This window comes from Notechis scutatus, chromosome 1 (genome assembly GCF_049901735.1).
Source record: "Notechis scutatus isolate UNSWTSFEM ecotype Mainland chromosome 1, rNotScu1.2, whole genome shotgun sequence".
Taxonomy (NCBI): Eukaryota; Metazoa; Chordata; class Lepidosauria; order Squamata; family Elapidae; genus Notechis; species Notechis scutatus.
The window spans coordinates 74,303,960-74,328,173 of record NC_142009.1 but is presented as its reverse complement, the minus strand read 5'-3'; the positions used below and the strand labels follow the sequence as shown (position 1 = coordinate 74,328,173).

Here is a 24,214-nt window from a genome sequence, read left to right as displayed (position 1 = left end):
ACATGGAATAGTTCAATGGGCAAAGAATTTTGTGTATAATATAATGCTTGAACAATGGGAAAACACAGGTTTTAAAATTAACATTAAATTATAAATTTAAAGACAAATTTTATAAAATGATGTATTGATCTTGAGGTGACACTACAGTGGCAGAATTAAGGGAAAAGTGGATGTGTGTCCCTCCTCTTCCCTTTCTTCTCATTGCATGATCTTATTTTATATTTACAAAATGTCTGAGCTAATACATTTGAAGCAGGATTTCAAAAAAGCAGCCTGTGTTCAGAATGTTATGCAAAGAAAAAAAAAATTTACAATTTTAAAACTACAGAGAATATTTTAATATGTCACCTTTTTACATTAATATTCTCAATTAATACTTTAATATAAAACTTGAATCAATTATTTATAGGGCATTTCTGTACATGTTACTGAAAAACAAATCCTGTGGTATTTGTTATCTATATGTGTGTAGAACTAAAATTAAAGCATTGGTTTTGCATATTTGGTTCCTCCTTTACTGAAAGACTAAGTATGAATGTATGAAAAGTGAGTTGGAATCATAGCTTGGCGAATGTCACAAGTTTTGTATCAGTTTGGTGGCAGACTGTTAATCTTTTGGAAACTATCAAGTCCAACCTCCAGTCTACTGCAGAAGTCTACTATTACATACAGAACTGTGTAGGTCACAAAAATATTCTACTATGCTGTTCTTTGTTATGAAATCCAACAATGTTAATCATGAAAAGGAGGACTGTTGCTTGTGGTTGATATTTTAAACATTTATTTTTTTAAAAAAAGCAATGTATATTCATTTCAAACAAATCAGTTAAAATGTTAAAGCATACAAACATAAGTTGTGTACTAGCAGCATTCAATTGTTAGACTCTTCTAGAACTCTGCAGTGCCAAGTTGGCAAGCTAAACACACACTGTAGCTTGCAACCCCCTCCTCACCATAGTGCAGGTAAAACAAAAAGCTTTATAAAATTAAAGAGGTTAAATAAGCTTAAATAAAAGATGTTAAATACAAGTCACATGCTCAAAGCTTCTGTACAAAGATAAACAAATCTGGCATTATACAAATGATTGGCTGGTTCACATCACATAGGATTATTATAATTAGGCTCTCTATAACCATCTTTGCTGAATATGAATTATATAAAGTCACTGACAGTGAATTGATCAAATGAGCCATTATACAAGGCATGTGTATCTTTAGAAAAATCAGAACACAATTTAAATTCAGGCACCATTTTTTTTCTGCAAATAAATAATTCCTAGTATATCTGCATCCAAACTACTCTTAAACTTATCAGTGCTATTTTTATTAATAAACACGGCTTTGTAACTATTTAATTCTACTTCCATTCTTATTGCTATGACAATGTGACTGTGGAAATATCTACTGTACATACAAAAAATAGAGCACCTTTAAACATGAAAGTATACGCCTACTTTCTTATCTTACAATGCTGAAATCCAAGTTACTGTAAATTGCTAAAACAACTTCACTGGAGCATCTAAAGGAGTGACCATAAATCCCAGAATCATTCTCTTCCAGGCAAGCTCAAACCAGCAATTTATTCTAAAATGTCTAAAATGACACCAGGAATGTACATTCATTTTCACGAAAGCAAATGTATGTCATTCATTCTCTTCTTCAACTGGATATAAAGAATTTCTAACAGTTTGTAGCTTTGTTCAAATGAAGGGGCCTGGGTGGAGATTATAGCAGAAACTGTCTAAAAGATTGAAGGCTGATTAAAATAATGTTAGGCAAATTCAAAATTATTAAGTTTTTCAACAGTGCTTTTTCAAAATTCAGATATTAGCATTTTTTGTCTATTGTATTGAAAAACCACTCTGTAAATTTTCTTAGCTGAGCAGCTGCTGTTTGTGATTCTTCTTGAAGTCTTAGATTATCCTGCCTCAAATGCTGGACTTCAGCTTGGAGAACAGCCTTGTCTTGCTTTTCCTAGAGTGCAGAAAGAGGAGTGAAATCATGTTTATAATCATTCTTTTTGTAGCACAGATAACAAACATGCACATATTAATTTCCCTAGTCACAATAACAGCAGTGGAATTCTGATTCTCAATTTATCTCGACTTGTTTGATTTTAAAGAAGGTAGCCTTGTTTGATTTTAAAGAAGCTAAATGGGACTGGAAAAGCAAGTTTCTGTATCAATGATAGGATCATGCTATTAATCAAAAGATATCATTTCATAAAAAGATATAAGATATATGCTTGCAAACAAAACATAAAACAAAACAAGACGACCAGTTGAATGGTTTCTATTTACTATTTATTAGTATTTATTTACTATTTATTCCAGAAAAAAAAATGCAATCAGCCTGCTTTCCATTGAGGACCTGTATACTGCAAGAGCCAGAGAGAGGGTTGAGAAAATATCTACAGATTCCTCACATCCTGGACATAAACTGTTTCAACTTCTCCCCTCAGGACACCTCTATAGGGCATTGCATGCCAAAATAACTAGACACAAAGAGTTTTTTTCTGCCATGACATCATCACTCTGCTAAATATATAATTCCCACAGCATTATCTTGTGCCTAAGGATATCTGACCATGTTGTAGGACTGAATTACTACTATTCTTCTCATCTTTCTGATTATCTACTCCTATTCCTTGTTTGTCCAATCACACTTAGCTAATAAAGAACTGTCCTGTCCTATCAACGCATTACTATTTTAAAAAAGGCTGATTGGAAATATGGGGAAAAGCACATATAAGAGATGAATGAATGAAGCAGCTTCCAAATACTATGTGAATAATCAGAATCATTATTCAAACAAAAAGCAGTAGATATGTTGTGGCATCCAGTTAAGAGTTAAAAGTATATATATTAGATTAAAAAAAAATTGTATGGTATTGCATTGATTTGCGTTGCATTGCAATATTATAGAAATAAATGTTATGTGTTTATAAATGCTTAAGAATAGGCTGTACTAAACCATAGTATATGTAAATGTTTGCATTGCTTATTTCATATTTTGAAGCTCCACCACAGGAGAATAGTCAGAGCCAGTCATAGTAATTGCAGTATGTTGACATGGTAGCTTGTAGGCATGAAATTGCCTTACTGTCTAGAACAGGGGTGTCAAACTCGCGGCTTCACAGTGGCATCACATGATGTATCGGGACTTTTCCCTCTTTCACAAACTGGGCGGAGCCAGCACATCACACATCCAGCCTGCGAGTTTGACACCCCTGGTCTAGAATATAAAAGCCTAATATTAGAACTTCACTTTCTAATTCGGCACACTAGTCTCAGAACATGACTGAAACTTTTTGGTATTATTTCTTTTATTAAGTTTAACAGGGATTGAGGAAACGATTTCATGAATGAATATTCCACTTGTATAACTAGATCTGATAGCAAATTTTAACCTTAAGTTCTTAAGTTCAAAATAGATGATCTTAAGTTCAAAATCGATGAAATGCTAAGCATCTGGAAGAACTGCAACTTTGAACAGAGGGAAAGAGGAACAGATACATCTTTTTCAGAGTTAAAGAATCTTTATTCCTATATTGAGTTTGTCAGAGGAAAAGTGGTATGAAGAGTAAGTGGTGGATATACCAGTTAATTTCCCTCCAATTCTCTGCATTTCTCTTAAAAAAAAAAAAAAAGACACAGGAGGACATTTCTCTAAGGGGTCAATTTTAACTAGCAGTTCATGCCACCAACTACCTCCCAAAATCACTCCCAATCACTCCTTTTTATAAACTGTACAAGATATGAGTTTAATTAATCGGATCTACTGCAGTCAGATGCTGTGTGAGCTTTATATTTATGAAAATTTTAATTTAAGACATCAAGCTTTCTAGTTACACAATACTATAAGGTCTTTAGCTGATGTTTCGCAATTATTCCTTGCAGTGTTTGAAAATATATTTGTGTGTTAATTAATTAATCTTACATAAGATACCAAAGGTTCAAAAGCTCTGGACTGTAAAATTTGTATGTAATCTCCCTCACCATCATATGTAATTGGAAAAACGGTACATCTATACTTTCATACCTCACTGAGGTGGGTACAGTATTTTTTTACTATTGTTATTTTAAAATATGGCAGTCAACATACCACATTTAGATTACAATAGCAATAGCACTTATACAGCTCCATAGTGCTTTACAGCATTCTCTAAGCAATTTCCAGAGTCAGCATATTGCCCCCAACAATCTGGGTCATCAAAAACAATCTAAATTGAAAGTATTGAGTAATTAAATTGATACATCCTTTCTGTGTATTTGAACACCTGTAAAATAAAGTAGATAAAGCAGGATGTTTCCTATTCAAATTATTTTTATGATAGCCTACTAGTTAAGTTTGTAATCAGAGTATGGAAATAGCTTTCGCTCCATGGAAGCCATGGGCCCACCCAATTAAAATACTCCCCCCACACAACCCCAGGGCTACTTCCTGGTTCAAAAATGGTTTTTTAAATACAGTTGCCTTCTATGAAGGCAGACACTGATCTGTCTAGGACAATACAGCAATGTGATTCACTATAGACTCTATGGCATATACTACTTGAATTTATTTCTCAGAATAAAGATTTGGCTTTCAAAAAAGTTACTTTTGCAAGAAAAAGGAAAAATTACAATAAATACATCTGAACACTCAGGAAACAATTAAATTAGATAGCAGAAGTCATGTGCAGATGTCCCATAATTTTAAGGGCAAAATGTGGTTTGCTCAATGGCCTGATGTGGTTTGAGGTCACATCACACAGAGTTTTTGTTTTAATTCATTTCACCACTGCTAATTACCCTATTTGCAGTATGCTGACTCCACGTTGATTCTAATGGCAGAACAGCCAGTACCACATGAGTGCAGCTTTCATATAATATGTAAGCTAGTGTACAGATCCTAGACAGAAATCCTACAGTATCTTTATTCAAACTATGTGATATTAATGAAGACATTTTATTTTTTTTACCTGTCGAAGATCAGTTTGCAATTGTCGAAGGATCACTTCAAGCTGGTTTACTTTTCCAGTCAAAGTAGTAGGACTATCCTCCCTAAAAAATCAAAACGTACTTTGGGATTAGTTCAAAAATTTCACAGTAAAACATTTCCATACAAAATATACATAACTGAGCAATGTGCAATATATCATAATTTTTAGAACCACATAAAAGCACTCAGAGTCTAATTCAAAAACATGTAAAGTAAAAGACCCAATCTCAAATGAAAAGTTGTTGAGATACATTCTTTGGGTTTAAATGCAATGAAAAGTATTCTACTAAACTCCATTCTCCTGGTGTTCTGGGAAACCCCTTAAAGCCTGGCTCAGGGTTTAGGCCAGGGTTTATTGTGTTTGTGAGGGCAGTGTTGTGGTTTCCTGTTATTGCTAGGGGCTGCAGTGGCTCACATGGTAAGATGCTGGGCTTGTTCACTGCCGAGGCTGGCAGCTCAGCGGCTCAGTTCCCGTGAGCAAATAAACCGCAGAGAGACAAGAAAGGAGCCTCCCCTGAATGCCTACCGGCATTCAGGCATCCTGCGGGTAAAGATAACACCGTCTGAAAAATTCATTTCACAGAGGCAGCCAGCCACCTTGGTAATCCCTGGCGAACAAGTGCCATATGCTAAATAAATAAATAAATAGTTAGGGCTGTTTTGGTCCAGTTGCTTGTGCTATTTTATATTTTTACCAGTTTTTATTTCTGGATTTTGTAAGCCACCCAGAGTGGGCAGCCATTAAAAAAGCAATTAAAATAATTTAAAAAAAAACACCATGATCTGCCACAACCTTGTCTAGTCATTAATTAAAGGCTTTCTGTTAATAAAAATCCAAAACAATTAGTCTTAATGACATAGTGAAGTATGTATTAATAGACCCAGCTAGATAGTAATGCCTAGTAAACCTTGGCTGATCTTATGGCTTAAATCTAGTTAATAATTGGATGGGAAACCACAAGAAATACCAGAAATATAGGGTAGATTAGGAAGTAAAACAAAAATCATGTCAAAGGCAAATCACCTCTATATTGCTAAGAAAACTGTACAGTTGTCTCCAAAGAAAAAAGTGTATTAGAACAAATGCAAGAAAGAGCAAATATATTCAGAAGCTATAGGAATAACAATGTAAATACATTCGGTATGGAGGACAAAATCCCACAATAGAGGTACAACTATAAAGTGGAGAGACAACCAACATGATTTTTCTTGCTCCGAATACATTTCTGTATTTTCCAAAAGGAAAGGTGATATCCCCCCACCCCCACCTCCCCAGTAATTTGCCTTTGAAATTGTTAGGCTCCTTTGGGAATGGGTGGCATACAAATTAAATAAATAAGAATGTGAATAAGTAGCTGAAATCATAGTGATGGAAGTTGCAAGGGAAGAGGATGGTTTCAAGAAGCTGCAAGTACTGTACATACGCTGCTCACCAAGATCAATGTAAGCAAGACCAGCATTGCTGGATTCCCTCCTTGAGAAAATAGTTAAACAGAGAGACAGACATAGCTGCCCAATTCAGTTTTGTGGATCACAATGCAAAACAAAGAGAAGAAATAATAAAGCAACAAAACTGAACTCCCTAAAATCTAATCCAATTAAAACTTGAATGTCAGGCTCTACTAAGATTGCTTATTGCTGTGCCTAAGTAAAATTAGGTGAACAAATGCATGAAAATAAGTGATGGAGTGGAGAAAAAGAAAGGGAATAGGAAGGAAGCTGTCAAATTGGGAAAAGCAAATACTGTTAAAACAAGGACAGGTGAATGGAAATATATGGGAAGACATACATTAGACTAAGACATAGTCACACTGACTATGGCAGTGAAGGAGAAGAATTAGAAAAGCCAAAAATTTCAAGTGACATTGTAATGCCCCTTCAAATGGTTTCCTGTTCAGTAACAAGTCTAACCAAATCAGTTTTGATGACATGCATATGGTTCCTGGCCTTTTAAAGAAAGAAAAGTAGCTGAACTCCTTATAGCTCATACAGACTTCAAACAAGCAATCGAATATATCTAAACTGCAGAGGCTACCTGCAACATATACTTGGTTTTGCTTTCTTAAAATCAGAGAAATGCAGATCATGACTCCCAATTCTGTTCTCAACCTTTCTCCCTAAATGGATTATCAGCATTAAAAGAAAAATAACAAAGGTGAAACAAGAGCGATTTGTGAGAGTTCTAGGCCACCCACTATCAAAGGATCTGAGCAGAAAAAACAGCCCTATTATTAAAACAGCAGATCAACCACAAATTAAATCATTATTAAACTACTATTTAAAACCTTACAAATTCAGACTTGCACTGCATAACTAAACATTATCAGTAGTCATTTGAGAAAGGCATGTTCTGAAGCCTTAAAGGCCAATATGGAAGGAATTCCTTGTATTCTGCTGGAAAGGGAATGCCACACAGAGTGCCTTACTATGGAGACAGTCTGTTGCAAATGGCATCCAGATGAACTGTCTGCTACTGGATTTGGACATTCCCCAAAAATCTTAGTTGTAGAATCTTGCGGGAAGTAGCCTCCTTTGTACATACTTTACATACCCATTAGCATCAATGAAGTCTTTTCCATTTGTTGGACTTGAGTCCAAGGCTTGGTTATTCTCCAAAGCCTGCATATGCTGCATGTCATTCAGGGTACAAAAAGATGCCACCCTTTGATCTAGAAAGGCAAATGCATAAGCAAATAACTAAAAAAGGTAACCTAGAAATACTTTCAGAATACAAAACTGATCATGAATTGTTGTTATCTGAATCCAGATATAGCCAAAAAAAGAAAATGCTTGCGACCATTTCTTTAAATCCTCATTCCCCATCCCTTGGATTTCTGGACAAATACCAAAGCATGCTCATTACAGCTTGAGAGTTGCTATAAGTGACATTGATTTTCACTATTTATTATTCATCTCATTTTCTCAAAACTCACAGAAATTCTAAAACCAAAAATACTTGAAAGGCAAAGCAGATATTTCATAAGAAAAAAGCTTTGTATTTCATTTAAAAATATGAAATCCGATCTACCACTTTACTTGAATAAAGGAACTAATTACCTATGTACCTTGAACTCCAATGAGCTAAAATTTTCATTATGATCTTATCACAGGCAGATCAATTTTACTCATAAAAAGAAAGCTGCTTACACCAATGATTTTTAAATAACTTCCTTTCCAAGGACAAAATACATGCTTTACTCTTTGGGAAATAAGCTTCCCCACTGAAAGGCATGCAGTGTGGCAGCCAAAATTATACCCGGTACTAAAAGAAAAAGAAAAACAGTAGAGCACACACACATTTGTTATAGAACAAGAAAGAACAGAACTCTGAGCTTTTTCCATGCAACGTTTGTATTCGGTAGAAGCAAAGATCACTGGTTTGTAGACTGAATTCCTTCTGTCTCTAGGTCTTGGCCCTGACCACAGCATGCCTTCCTCTCTTCTTGCAAAGACGCAAACCTTGTATATAATCATGCAACCGTGCAAACATATAAAAGCTTATACTTTAAAAAAAAAAAGCATAATATCCAATAGTCTACCCAGATCATCACCTAGAAACGAAGTGTGATGACAGATTGGCCCAAGTTCTTCATCAGAGTCATAATCTGAAATAAGATTTAGAATTTTCCTATGAACAAACAGAGTCCACTGAACTAGCTTTGGATTATGGCACTTGCTATCCCTTATGTGAAACAACTCAATCTTGTGGAATTTACAGGATGTACCATGTTTACCAATTTCTTTAAAAAAAAAACCTAATTCAATATTATTTATCATCAATATTATTTATCTAGCATTGTTATGTTCTCATCTATAGATCTGGATGCTGACAATTCTAATAGTTAAAACAAGGTAGTTGCAAAATATATGAAATAAAACGTGGAACAAAACCAGTATTCTTTTTCAGATATATTTATTGGTTAGGCAATATTAGAGAAAGAGCAATAAAGTTTACTAAGTAGGTTTGTGAGTTAGTCTGGTTTTGAATTATAAGTATAGCTGAACTTGTACAATAAGAAGCATTTAGTTTTTGTTTTTTTTACAAGCCAAATCTGTAATAAAACACGAGTACATTCAAAAATGAACTAATTCACTCTGAAAGAAAAAGAGTGAGAAAAGAAAAAATGCCTTGCACATCTATGTCCTGAAATAATGAAACCCAGAAACAGACCGCATATTCTTTTCTTAGGATTATTTTAATGATTTAAATTCTACTAAATATATTTAAGTACATTATTTTAATCTTTCAATGTATAGTTTATTTGTACATATTAAGAACTGATAGAAAAAACAGTGCACAAAGCAATGTTTACTTGGATATTTTGATAACTTTCTATCTCTCTCTTTATAGTAAGATATGAGTGTTCACTTTTGGTGGATTCATTCTTCATAGAAATGCTTCCATTTTTTTTTATAAATTTAGCCTTAATTTTGGAGAAATTGCTATAGACTTTGGCTGAATGAGCAAATATCCAATATAATGACCGATACATGTAAATATGAAGAAAAAAATATCAATATTAGCTTTTCATAAAGGATATTTTTTGGTCTTGTAGCTGTATATTTTGTCTTAAGTCCATTGCACCTAATAGCATCTGACAGACCAAGGGTGTCAAACTCAAGGCGGATCCTTGAGTGGTGGATCCAGCCTGTGGGGTGCTTAGATCTGGCCCAAGGGGCTGCCCTGGGAACAGCAAAGGACTGGCCCAGGATGAAACTGCCAGTGAAAATGGAGCTCAGGAGGTTTTCGCTGACAGAAGGTTGTAGGAGGCCATCTCAGCTGAAAATGGAGCTTGGCAACCCATTTTTTCTGGCAGAGCTCTCAGGCCACCACAGGTGCCAATACAAGTGACGTTAAGCTGGCCATGCCAACCCTGGCCACACCACCTGAGTCCCCAAGGTCAAACACAACCGTGATGCAGCCCTCAATGAAATTGAGTTTAACCCTCCCTGTGATAAACCATGAAACCTATACAATCCACTTATCAACTCTTATCAAAGATTTAGAAACAGAAAACTGATGGGTTAAGCATGAAATTGCCAAATTATCAAATTTTTTGAGTGCCACTATTTCTGGTAATAACAGGAGGGTTGCATCTTAATTTGTGATAATTTAATAGCAGGTACATTGATTACCTTCAAATGCTTGTGCAGCATCAACTAAATGACACCAGTCTAATCCTGTTGCTGTATCTGGAAGAGGCATTAAGCCAGGATCATTGAATCTTGATTTGTCAGATAAAGATCCATCTGAGAACCACAGTTCATCTACATGAAAAAGAAAAGTGGTCTTTAAGATAATACATTAGAAAAGAAAAACATTGAAATATATGAGCATCGGGCTAGGCCGATTAAGAGTTGGGAGGACAATTTTGTAACAGCTACTTGTTTTTATGAAAGTACAGGATGAAGATGCAACATAAATATAGTTTTCAAGTTATATGAATGGTCTCACTTTATTCTTCATTGGCCAGAGTGAATACAGAAAAAAAGGCTTTATTAATCTCAGAATTTGCACCAGAGTTCACTTGTAATTGGATATGTTCTCCTGTGCTTCATTACAAGTTTATGCAATTATATTTAGTACACAGATGTTTTTGAGCTGGCTGACCTGGCAACTGTTATTTGCACCTGAATTTGTCAAGAGATTTTCAATGCCCTTGGTAAAATTAAATGTGACAGCTCATATAATGAATGCCACGTATTTATCATCCAACCCACTACTTCTTGTCAAATCTTTTCATTTCCTTCTGCTGTACATTCGCAACTGATTGAAGAAAATCATCTAATTTTCATATCCTAGGCCAGGGATCTCCAAACTTGGCAACTTTAAGACTTGTGGACTTCAACTCTCAGAATTCCTCAGCCAGCTGTGCTGGCTAAGAAATTCTGGGAGTTTAAGTCCACAAGTCTTAAAGTTGCCAAGTTTGGAGACCTCTGTCCTAGGTAATAATCTTTCAAATAATGCCTACAGGCCAAGAGTGTTTCCTTCAGGTTTGTTCAAATTCTGAACAATTCGTTTTATTCCTAGCTCCCCTTAACAAACAGTGAATGCAACTGAGATTGAGAAGTGGTTAAAAAGCCTCCCATACCAGCGGAATACACCCATGGAGTTTGTGCTACTAGTAGATGAAGCCTGTTCCCAAGACTATGAATGCATACAAACAATTTATGTCATTTACAATAATCTAAAGCTTGGGTGCACATACTATTTTGAGTAGAGGACTATGGCATAAAAAAAGAATTTAATTGAAAAAGTTTAATTTATTGACCCAATTTGGTGTAATGGTTAAGGCACCAGGCAAGAAAATGGGAGACAATTTTGGTCCCTCCCTTAGGCATGAAGCCAATTGGGTGACTTGTGCCAATCACTCTCTCACAGACCTGAGAAGGAGGCAATGACAAGTTACTTCCAAAAATGTTGCAAGAAAACTCCAGTGATTCCGCAGGAATCAGTGATTCAAAAGCACTCACATGTATACAAAAAGTTTAATTTAACATTAATTTAAATTCAGTTTGCACAATTGAAGAAACAATTTATAGTATTTATATACAAAGAAGCAGTTAAAACTTATAAATTAGCAACTACCTGTAGAGGAATCTAGAGACTGTACCCAAAGTTTGTGAATCTCTACAGTAGTCTAAAGAACATTATAAGAACAACTGTAGTTCAGTAGAATTTCACATCCTTTGTAGCTAAAGTTCACAGATTTTAACATTTATTTATTTTCCACCATTATTATTTTTAGAAATAACTCAAGATGGCAAACATACGTAATAATCCTTCCTATTTTTCCCATAACAACCACATTGTGAGGTGAGTTGGGCTGACAGAAAGTGATTAACCCAATGTCATCCAGCTAGCTTTCATGTGTAAAGCAGGACTAGAACTTACAGTCTCCAGGTTTCTAGCCTGATGTCTTAAACTGAAACTCTGGGCAGCTACTTCCAGTTAATGCAAAGGAATCGTGGGGAAAGAAAATATGAAGATGACAGGCATGACCCTGTAATCAAAGGAGCAAAGGCTTGATTGTGCAATTCATGCCTGCCATCTTGAGCATCCACCCCACCTCCAGATAATCCTGGCTAGGTGAATCAACTGCTCCCATCGATGTAAAGCCATTTTTAATGTTTCAATTAGAGCAGGGGTGCCAAATTCAAAGCCCGCGGGATAGATCCGGCCCACAGGGTGCTTAGATCTGTCCTGTGGGGCCGACCTAGAAACAGCAAAGGACCAGCCTGTGCAGCCCTCCCAAGCTCTATTTTTACTGACAGAGGGTTGCAGGAGGCCCTCGCAGCTGAAAACGGAGCTTGGGAGCCCATTTTCTCTGATAGAGCACTCGGGACACGACAGGTGCCCCCGACACGAGTGACATCAAGCTGGCCATGCCCACCCACGCCATGTCCATCCAGCCCCCACTCCCAAGGTCAAACACAACCCTGATGCGGCCCTCAATGAAATAAGAGTTTGACACCCCTGGTTTAGAGGATATGTTGCCAACTGAAAATCGAATAGAAAATCAGCAGATGCCATCACACATACGAACACGCACAACTTACGTCGCATATTTCCAACACCATTGTTTAAACTTGTTCTAGAAGGTAAGGTGCTGTGGTAAGGTGGCGTAGTGCTAAACAAAATATCGTTTGGCAACACTTGGTCTAGCATTGAACTCCGTGAACTAGCGTAGGAAGATCCTCTCCGATTGCTACATATGCTCTCATCAGAAAGAGTACGGTACAGTATCCTCTTTGGAGATAGGTTGCCGTAAAATGAAAACTAAACATTTTAGGAGAATAAATTAGTAGTCAGACTTGAACAATTATCATGAAGACGATGAGATTTTTAGTTTACACAAAATAGATCTTATTCTAGAGATAGCCTGCTCAATACTGCTTTGCTAGCATCAGTGTATCATTATGACAAAAGTCATGCCATTTTCTCCTGAGATACAAAGCTTATCTCATCCTGAATTATTGGAAAGAAGAAATTTAGCTCCAAATGGTTGAATACAACATGCAGCCAACTGCTAAATAAAGAATTATGTTTTCATGAAATGAGTAAGACTGAATTTTAATACCAAATCAATACAATTAATTCTACATGAAATCCAGTCTAACCCTAAAATAATACAGAATAAAACAAATATAATTCTACTTCCTGAAAATATTTGCATTTTTTTTTAAATCACCAATTTGGATCTTAACCTCCCTTCTGAAAAACAGGAGATATTTTCCATTATTTTATGTATTTATACAACACTTCTCTTTATAAAATGATCTAAAGCATTAAGCTAAGTTGCAAAAACATTTCAGGGTGAAACTCTGTAAAGTTAATGAACCGAACAATAAATGAATAGGGGATGGAGCTCATGTCTGAGGAAAGTCAATATAAGAAAGTCAATATTTTAAAAAGTCTATAAAATATATCACTCTAGCATGTTCTAAAGTGGAAGATATTATCTAGGGTAGATGCCACTGCTGAGAAGGTCTATCTCCATGTCACACCAAGTGTCAATCTATAAGCCTTCACACAGAGAAGCAGGACTTTTCTTTCCCTGGGGATTTCAGATGCTTGGGAAGCTAACATAATTAGATTTATTATTTAAGGTTACTCTTCCTTCTCTCCTGGTAAGTGAAAGACACTTTATTGTGTGAATATAATTTTTTTTTTTTGACACCTATTGATATACATTGTTCTACATTCACAACATAAAATTTGAATGCTAAGAGAGATCTGTTTCTATAGTGAGGGTAAACTAAGCTGCACATGTGTTTAAGAATTTAATTCTAATTTTACAAATCTGAATCAACTCTGGGAGGAGAAAAATGTTCTTAGTAATCCAGAATGCATGACTATTTGGAATACAAGCTATGATATATTTTTTAGTACAATGTAAAGCAAAAGTGATTTTAAGTACAGCTTTCCAAATGTGATATAAATGTTGCATTTTTTAATTTACTATACAAATATGTGCTCTTAAATAAACAAGTAATTATATATATATACTTCGAGATGGGATTCCCCTCATATATTAAGTTTTGCAAAATATTTCTTCTAAATGCATTGTACAATCCTACTTCTCACAATTATTCTCTCTTCCTTTCTCATTGCTTAAATTTTTAAACTCTTAGCAATGTCATAAATAGCCTCTAAGAAGAATGTATATAAATATATATATTTAAAAATAGCTAACCTTTCTTCTTCCATCCTCTGCAGAGATGTTATTCTGCATCATCAACTTCAGAAATTCTTCTTTTGAGAGAGCTTGTTGGCCTTCAGAAACTATACTCCTGACAGAAGCTTGAAGCTGACTTGAAGAAAGGCCATCAACATAATTATACATTCCACAGAGACAAGGTTTTTGTTAGTTAACCAATGTGTTCCTATCTAAATATCTTTATAACTATTCCTCTTCATGTCACACACATAATGTATTCTAATCCTAGTACATCTAGAAATTTTAATTTGTAAAAACATTTAAACTAAGCACAGAAAACTAAACATAATCATGATCAAAATAGATATTAACAGTTATCTGAAGAAACATTTCCAGTCTTGAAATATTCAGTGAAGAAATAATCCCTTAAAATACTGGGACATAAAACTGTATCATGCAAGCAGATATCTCCTGACACTATGATACTTGTTCCTTCTCGCCCTTGATGTCAAAGTGTTCCCCGACACCCAAAAGAACATTTGGGGGGCAAAGGAGTATTAAAGAATGCAGAGATAATCCTTCCCCCCCTTTGTGTTAATGGAAGCCCTTGCAATTGAATTTAGCCCTAGGGTTCCATCTGACATTTCAGAGAACACCTAAAAGATAAAACCTGCTTTATTCTTTTCAATATATTCTCAAATACATTTTAATTAAAATCCAAGATCAAAATAAAGAACGAAGCTCACTTATCCCCCAAGAATGTTATTTACATTGTTAGTTAAGTTCCAGGGATAATGTGTGAAATTATAATTGGTTCAATTACAAAGACATGGTTTTATTATTACCAGAAATCTGACAAAACTGTTCAGTGTAACAATTACACGAAGTATCTTATTTTCATAAAGGCACTGTTAAATTACATATTAATAGCTATCAAATCCAGCAAAACCAGTGACTACACACTTATCAGAGGTAAACATAATTCTACAATTAGAAACATACAACTAAACATGTTATTTAACCTAAAGGTGCATTTTTTCAAGAGGCAACTGGACTTTCTGGCTTTTATTTGGAGACGTTTCGCTTCTCACCCAAGAAACTTCTTTAGCTCTGAAGAAGCTTCTTGGATGAGAAGTAAAACGTTTTCAAAGAAAAACCAGAAAGTCCAGTTGCCTATTGAAAAAGCACCTTTGGGACAACCATGACCTAGATGATTGAGAATCTCCATAGATATGATGTTTAACCGTATCTCCCTGATGTAGAGTTGGCTCCCAACCTGTTGCTTTTCAAAAAAAAAAAAAAAAACAACTATAAAACATGGGGTGTATTAGTGAGTGGGCCTGGGGGGACAGGAATGGAGATAGAGCTGATCAAGTGGCTGATTTGACTGTATTATTACTGCCATTGGGATGTGTGTATGTACGAAATAGGGATTTTTTTCAATCGGTTTTTATTATATGGTAGATTTTTAAAATTCTGTAAGCTGCCTGGAGGTCACACGTGTATGAGCTGGATGGCTATATAAATTTGTTAAATAAATAAATAAATGTCCTAATTGTACAAGACTAAGATTCAGTAAAATAAAAACAAGCTGGAAGTTACTGTATTCTTATTGCCCTCTCCTTTGTTTGCTCTGTATAGTGATCATAATTATAATGAGCTCTCCAAGAAGAGTACTGCATTCTAAAAATTGGGTATGCAAATATCAATAGAAGCAATTAGGTTTCTTGAATCATGCTATGACATATCCATATCATGGACTATTAGAACAAGACAGTTTGCATCTTGCATTGAGAGTTGAAAGCTAAGAATGATAGAAAATATAAGGACCTCAGACAAAGAGTTTTGCATTGTAGAAGGTGATAGTGTTTGTGAAATAGGTCTCTGAAATCCCTGGAAGACAAATCTGAAAAAGCAAACGCTCATAAAATCTCTGCCTTTCATTGTCTATGTTCAGAGTAGAGGAAATAAACAAGATGAGCCTAAACTCTAACTGCAAATATTTGTTTTTAATAAGGCACAATGTAGTCCTGGGCTTCAAGACTGCAGCTAAAGGATATAATTTGTTCAAAAGGAACGGAAGAGAAGATGGAAGAGCTGCACCTGGATTAAGAACATCCATTCCTATTCAGAAATCCAAATGAATGAGTGGGCAATTTTGCAAAGAGCATTTGGCTTAAAACAAGTAGAAGATCAAATAAAAAGTCTTACTGATGAAGATATCTAATCCTGTCCCCACAGCCAAGATTTGGAGATATGTTCCAAAAGCAAGATCTTGCAGATCTTTTAGGAACACATGAATTTTCAAACAAAAAATGAAGATATGAAGTGATTGAAGACTTTAAGATATGTCTTCTTATTCGAATTCCTGAACATTCAACATTTATGCTCTTTCCTGATACTTATTGGCATTTTTAAAAAGGGCAGGACATCCATATAAACATCACTTTTTATTTCCTTTGGTCATTCATTCATTCATTCTTGACAAGTTTGAGTAAACTATTACTAATAGTGGCATACTATTCACTACATTTTTATTAGCACTTGTACATCATCATTTCCTTATCTTGCAGTAAACTGAAGTACACAAAGTATTAATCTACTTAATCTATTTTTTCCCATATATCCCTAACTTGCAATTTTTATCTCATCTTTCCCAGCAAACACAATCCCCATTAACTTCAACAGATTCATTTTCAGCTCCATATTCCTTCTTTCATACATTCCCTGCAAATAATTCAGATTCTCAGCTAGGAACATCATATCCTCTGCATACCAAAAATACAGATACATTCATATTCCCAACCATCTCACCTCTAACATCACCACAAGCATTCTTTATATGTTTATCCATATGGAAAATTTATAAAAACCCAAGGAGATAACAAACATTCATGAATAGTAAAGGATTATATTTTTTCCTCACACACGTTTTTTTTAATTACATATCACTCATTCCATTCAGCAAGTAACATTAAACTCTGTATTTGTATACAATGTTCTATAATGTAGGACTATTCACTTAATCATACGTCATTATAGTTGTGCTTTTAAAGTTGTAGCAACGTTTCGGCAGAATCTCATCTGCCATCATCAGGCTTCTGTATTGTGTTCGTCTGTGAGTCAGACTTTCACAGCCGTTTCTGTTTTAAATTTGGGGCTAGCCTACTGCTGTGCCAGAATGATTTTTTCTTCATCCTGATTGGTTGGGAGTCTTGGTCTGTGTTTATTGGTCTTGGAATTTGCTGTGTTCTGCTTGATTGGTGTTTCTAATATCTTCTGTCTGTTTTGTGGCTTTTTTGTCTTGATTGGCTGGCAACATTGTGTTCCTGTATTGGAGGCTTTTAGTGCAGCTTGGCTCCAAGTAAATGGACGGCTATCATTTGTTAGGAAGCTAGGTTTCATCTGGGTGCCTGGTTGGGGTGTGTTTGAGCTGGAGATATCAGGGGGATCTGTTTGTGCCCAGGTGTTTGCTTGGCTAATGGTGTGGAGATTTTTTTGTTTGTGATTGCAGGCTTCCAGATAATTGACACTCTGGTGGAATAATCTCTTCTATTCATGCTTTCAGGTCTTTTTTCAATATCTATGGCTTCTCTGATAATTCTGTAGCTGGAGTTTTCTATAGTGGCTAGGGTTTTGGTGCCATTGAAGTCGATGCTATGACCTGTTGCTTTCATGTGTTGGACTAGTGAGGAAGTGTGTTCCAGCTTTTTGACTGCATTTTTGTGTTCATTCAGGCGGGTACTTATTCTTCTATTGGTCTGTCCAATGTATGTGGCAGGGCATGATGCACAGGGGACTTCATATATGCCTTGGTTTTCCAGGTCAATTTTATCTTTGGGGTTTCTTAGGATGGCTGCTATTTTTCTGTCTGTTTTGAAGGCAGTCTTGATGTGATGCCAGTGTAGTATCGTACTGATTTTGTCTGTAGTACCTCTTATGTAGGGCAGGACAGCTGTTCCATAGGTCTGTTCATTTAAAACTGAAACGGCTGTGAAAGTCTGACTCACAGATGAACACAATACAGAAGCCTGATGATGGCAGATGAGATTCTGCCAAAACGTTGCTACAACTTTAAAAGCACAACTATAATAACGTGGGAAAATACCTGAACAAAGCTGAATACCATACATGTAAGTACCCGCGAAAACTTAATAAAACAAATATATGTATGTATGTATGTATGTATGTATGTATGTATGTATGTATGTATGTATGTAAGTAACTGTATATGTCTCACATTAATACATTTCTCAACAACCTGCCAAACAGGAAAACTACAGCATACACATCCCCTGCCTGTAAAGGTATATATTTCCTAAATATTAATCACTGTTATCTCTTGTATACTTTTGATCAGAATTCTGCCAAACAGAATGTGAAACAAATTACACAGAAAGTCCATTAGTAAACTTTGCATGTTGAAACTATGAGACCAATACTATTTGCGGTTACATTCCACATGTGGAACCAAAGCCGTTTTAATCCAAGTATGATCACATCATTTTATGCAAGTTAGGTCTCTAACCTGAACATTATCTTGCAAGTCAATGTACTTTCACCTTCACTCAGTAAAGAGGACAAGAAACAAAAGACAAAGCTAATCAGCACCTATTTTGGTACAATTCAACAAAAATGTTTTCTATGAGGAGGGTAAAGAGGCACGATTGAAGCTTGAAGATAATAAAAACACTGTCCAAAAATACTTCAAATTTGAAGTATTTCAAAGGTCTACATTTCATTTGAAAGAAGCATCAAGTGAGCTGCCACAAGGATCAGTACTGGGTCCTCTATTCTTCAATGATTTCTGTCTTATTGATTAGAACTTGGAAAAGTAGTTAACTGAAAACAATAGGAGTCAGCAATGTGATGCTACTATAAAAAATAAATCCAATTCAAGGTTGCTTCAGCGGGAGTAACATTACCAAACAATGAATGCTCACCACAAATGCTTACAAGTATCTGATATCCGAGAAATAGTTCAAAAGATTTCACACAGAAAGGAAAGAGTAGAGTAGAGTAGAGTAGAGTAGAGTAGAGTAGAGTAGAGTAGAATTCTTTATTGGCCAAGCGTGATTGGACACACAAAGAATTTGTCTTTGGTGCATATGCTCTCAATGTACATAAAGAAAAAATAAAAAAGACATGATTAATTATTAATGGAATTGTTAATGTAGTAAAGCAGATACAAGTTGAATGCTAATTCAGCTTTAAGTCCATGAAATATGAGTATTGTCAGATGAATTGTTTTCAGCACTGCACCTATTTTGTCAACATATATTGTTGCACAGGTTTTCTTCAGTGTGCGTATGTGCATGTGTGTGTTCATATGTATAAATGTAATGAACAGGAAGAATTTGGAGTAACAGATTATAAGTTTAAGATTCCCTTAAATTTCTGTATAGACAAATTGTTCAACAGAAACTTTATCTGAAAGTACCTAAAAGGAGAAACAAGAGCCTCTACTTGTACAGAACCCTTATCTACTTTTAATCCTTAGAGAATCACATTATGTAATTTGCCTTTTCTTTTTCCCTTCCATGACCTCCTCCCTTCTCAAATTCCAACTTCTCTCCCCCACATATGAATAAAAAGATTCTTACTCTTGGCATTCAGAAATTTCAGATTCCTCAGGCGTGGGGCTACCTTCTGACTTTTTCCAGCCAATAACGTATTTGTTTACTGCTCCTTGTCGAGGGTAACATTTTGCCATGGATCCAGAGATTGGTTGAGCACAATTTTGTGAGACTATATATACTTTGGAGGTATCTAATGATCCAGTGCTTTTAGGACCATGTGTTGAAGGACTTCCAGAATGATGCGACCCACTAGAAAAGGGAGGAAATGCACACAATAAAATATTTAATGTAGTACTACTGGAGGAAATCTGAAACAGGAAAAACATTGGCTGTTATTTATCTTAAAAGGACACACACACACACTACATTCTCCAAAATGTATTTTGAAAAAAGTCAACAATGTTTATTTCTGTAATGCAGAATTCAGATTCCAACCACAGCTGAATTGATTTCAGTAAGCAGTAGTATAAAAATACTACTTTCTTATTTTAGTTATCTATTGGGTTAGGCACGTATCTATCTCAAAAATTAAAATAATAAAAAATAGTAAAAATTGAAACACAGAAAACAACTTTAAAAGTTGGTACTGACATTACAAAAATAAAACAATGCAAGACTGGCTAAATATTTTTTTCTAGCACTAGAAAAACTTCAATGCTTGTATCATATGAGAATTTCTGGAAAGCTAGTAGACAGAGAATACTATGTCTGAGAATATCTTCTTTCTAGTTACTACAGGTACCAGTAGTTAACTTACAACTATTCATTTACTAACTGAGGCTATAATGGCATTCAAAAAAACATGAGTCTGTTTTTTAGTTCATGACTTACACAAATTGTGTATATGTGACTGCGGATAAAGGATAAATCACATTACATTTATGATCAATGACTTGAACTAATAAAATTATGCAGGCGTACTTTAACCATATTGTTAAATCCAAATTAAAAGTTTTCACATTAGTGACATGAGAAAGTAATTATTGATACAAAATAGCAATCCTTCCATGGACTATTCAAAGACTTTTGCAGGTAAAAAAGATGCAGCGTAATCATAAATTGATTTCATAATAGGCTGTAGGAGACAGAATGATATCCAATTTAATCCTTGCCATAAGGCATAACTCTTCATTAATTGGTGTCTAGAATGTGTTTTATGCAAAACTTGCCTCCTACAACTAGACAGGAAGATTCCTATTGCGGAGGGACAATCCCACCAATGCAATAAAGGTACTGGGGATAAAAGCTGAACCCAATTTATCATTTCTGTACAAAACATATTATCTAAATTATATTGCTCAACAAAGTCAGGTCTGATATATTGTAAGGCAACCTAGTAACATTAACTCAAGCCAAATCTTACCCAATGCCTGTGAATATGGAACATATTTATTAAATGTAAAAATATGTAAAATTTTGTACTAGATTGGCATCACTATACAAAACAAATTCAGACACTCATGATTTACAAGAACAAATTGTCACAGTGCGCACAGCTTTGTGAGACAACCCAGGAGCAATAACAGCAAACAGAGGTTTGTAATAGTGGTTTTATCTACAAAAGAATATATACTATACATACACGTCCTATAGGCAGAAGTCAAATAATTAGTAAATTACAGCAGGGAAAAACACACAGCAATAGAGAGACACCCTAACAGGGCCTCTTATTATTATACAAGCTCTTAAAGGGATAACAGCCCCCAAAACTTTGCTGACTCATTCCCATCATTACATCATTGCGTCATTGCAGCAGCTGGTCAGCTCTTAAATCATTACTCTGACACAAATTTTTTCATAATTTCTGAAATCTAACACTGACAATACAAGGTTAAAACACTCTCACTAAAGTACAAAATAAGTAAACACAAATTTACACATTACTCATGATTTTAGGTTAGTTACCTGAAAAACACTGGGGGGAAAACTCACCTAGAATGTGAAGATAATTCACTGAGATCTCCCATGCTGCCATCCCCTATATGACTGCTAGAAATGGCTGAAGCATAACTGTGGACAGCATACACTTTCATCTCATCATCTGCTCCTGGAGTTTCAGATGATTCAGCCCATTGATCTGTCCGTCCATGAAGACCTGACCGACTTCCAGAAATGTGCAACGGAGCCAACATTGGAGCTGGCATACAAGGAGCAGTATCAATTCCACTGTCAGTAGAAGCTCCCTTAATGTACGTTAATCCAAGCAAGTCAGAGTCCATTAGGTCTTCAGAACCAAAATGCTTATCATCACTGTTGCTTGATGTGTTGCTGGATAGAGTGTTACTGCTAGAATGGCTGGAACAGTTTTTGTCTCCAATCTTAAAGAGAAATATAGTTTTATTTCTATTATCTGCAGTTTAATCAATGAAATGAGAAACACATTACTAGTTAGAAATGCCAAATAAATTTGAAGCAAACCCCCCCATGTACCACTAGATTTGCCTTATTAGTATTTCAATTAACATATGTTCGAAAACAATCTATAAGATTCTATAAAATTGTACAAAGGGACTCTTGGTCCTCTATGCACTGATGATGTTACCTAGTTTGGGTAATGAAATGTCTGCAAGTAAACAGCCAAACTCAGGGAGCACCAAGGACCCCTCATTTCAACCCCGAGCTACAAATATTCTCCTTTGTTGTACAAAGTGAATTATGTTCAGAATTTGAAACGATAAGCTCAGAATTCAAGAAGGGGTATTGCATCTTTCAACTGCTTTTAGTTGTATGGGAAAGCTAGGCTCTTCTAGATGACACTGAGTTAGTAGTTTTGCCCTAATTTGAAGCCAGCTGGCAAGAGTCCAGAAAGCCAGGAGCAGTTCAATGACATCTGGTGGGCTACAAATTCCCCATTCTGAGGCTATTAACTAAATATTAACTGTAACTATAGTAACTGTTTTTGTCTCTGTGGCCTAAATCCAACATTAAGCAGGTAACCTCTGCCAATGCAAAGTTCCCCTTCCCTTCTGCCATGCCTGCAAGATTATTAAATTCATCTGGAAATATTTCTTCATTGTTATTAGCTCACTGCCATCACTACTAAAATTTGACAGGAATATACTATACATACAGACAAGTTCTATTTAGGTCCATCAATCTATGTTTAATGTTGCTTAAGTAATAAAATCATATATAGTTATAATCAAAATAAATGTTTATTTTATTTATTCCAAGATATGGCAATGTAAGAATGCCCATCAAAAATAACAAGGTGTGTGTTTCTGAATATGCAGTTTAAAGTTCTGCTCAGAATGGAGACCGATGCTTACTTTTACTTAGTGTTTAACTATTCGATGGCCTAGAAACAAGGATGTGCTCCTTATCATGTGCCTGTTTGAGGTCACCGCCAGAAAGAATACTTGTAACTATTTCTGCATCAAAGAGGCTTACTATTTTTTATTAGAAGAGACTTCCATTTATTTCATATTCAAACCTGGTGGATACTACTGGGTGATCTTCTCTATACTCAAATAAGTTCTCAGAATTATTTCATTAGAATTATGCCAAAACAAGTTGTGGAATATAGAAATATATAAATTAACATAACAGCTCATTGAACTTTTTTTTTTACAATTTGCTCTTTATATTTCCTACTTCATGATTTTGTATGAGAAGATCATAATGAAACATCCTTTCATCAAAGTAGTAACCTCAAAATCTGCAAGCATTTTCACTTTTCTTCAGACTTGCAACACAGGCTTTGTTCAGACACGTGTGAAAAAGATTCCTATTTAAGAATTCCCAAGTTTTTAAAAAAAAACTTACATGAGAAAATTTATTTGGTGAATCCTTCCCATTGCTTTCTTTCTGTAGTGCCCGGTCTTTATAGGAACTCAAAACTTTGGTTGATGGTACATGCCACTTCATTTCTGCCATAATTAATTATTTGTTTTAATATCCAATAACACAAGCATAAGGTACAAGGGGGGAAAAAGCTATTATCTTAACATTAAATGGTTTGGTTTAAAACAAGGATGCCCCTTGGAATTTTTGGAATCATATCTTGCCTATATCAAATTGAGGGATACATGATTTATTAGCTATGACAGTTCTGAATAAGAAGAAACATTTATCACATACTGTTCTGACCCAGGCTTCATAAACCATAATTATTCACAAACTTGTTTTAAAAACAAAACCTATTTTACTGCAACGCTGGGAATTGTTTTCATTCCCAGCCGGGAATTAAGTTCAAACAGTCCCCCAAAACAAGCACACATCTTTCAGTTCTGTGAAATGCTGCCAAAACAGAAGCATCAAATTAGCCAGAAAAGAAACCAACCGAAGTACAAGAAAAACCAACCAAAGTACAAAGAGCTTCAAGGATAACTTGGAACTGATCAAACTATTTTGCTTCCTGCAAAGGTTTCATCATCTTGGCCTGACTTTTATCCCTTATGGGAGGGGCAATCAGCTCCCAGCCTTACTCCCGAGTCGCCCCTTTTGTTTCAGCTGCTCTCGCCTTCTAGCAGCTCTGTGCACATGCACACT

At 35.3% G+C, this 24,214-nt stretch overlaps 1 protein-coding gene across 3 annotated transcripts in view; it reads right to left on the bottom strand.

Moving 5' to 3' along the window:
- Nucleotides 1-758: 758 nt before the first annotated feature.
- The window catches only part of SIPA1L2 (signal induced proliferation associated 1 like 2), a 92,045-nt gene continuing 68,589 nt past the window's right edge, over nt 759-24,214 (bottom strand). The window contains exons 13-22 of one of the 3 annotated variants that reach the window (XM_087967932.1): nt 23,489-23,592; nt 21,656-22,041; nt 19,748-19,972; nt 14,181-14,298; nt 12,544-12,763; nt 10,120-10,251; nt 8,535-8,588; nt 7,535-7,652; nt 4,964-5,045; nt 759-1,974 (exon numbers count right to left, since the gene is read on the bottom strand). In XM_087967932.1, the coding sequence (XP_087824058.1) occupies nt 1,828-1,974; nt 4,964-5,045; nt 7,535-7,652; nt 8,535-8,588; nt 10,120-10,251; nt 12,544-12,763; nt 14,181-14,298; nt 19,748-19,972; nt 21,656-22,041; nt 23,489-23,592 (1,586 nt within the window). In that variant the 3' untranslated portion in view covers nt 759-1,827. Of the gene's footprint in view, nt 1,975-4,963; nt 5,046-7,534; nt 7,653-8,534; nt 8,589-10,119; nt 10,252-12,543; nt 12,764-14,180; nt 14,299-19,747; nt 19,973-21,655; nt 22,042-23,488; nt 23,593-24,214 lie in introns of those variants that run through there. The other 2 variants (XM_026669445.2, XR_003371044.2) reach the window with 2 other exon arrangements.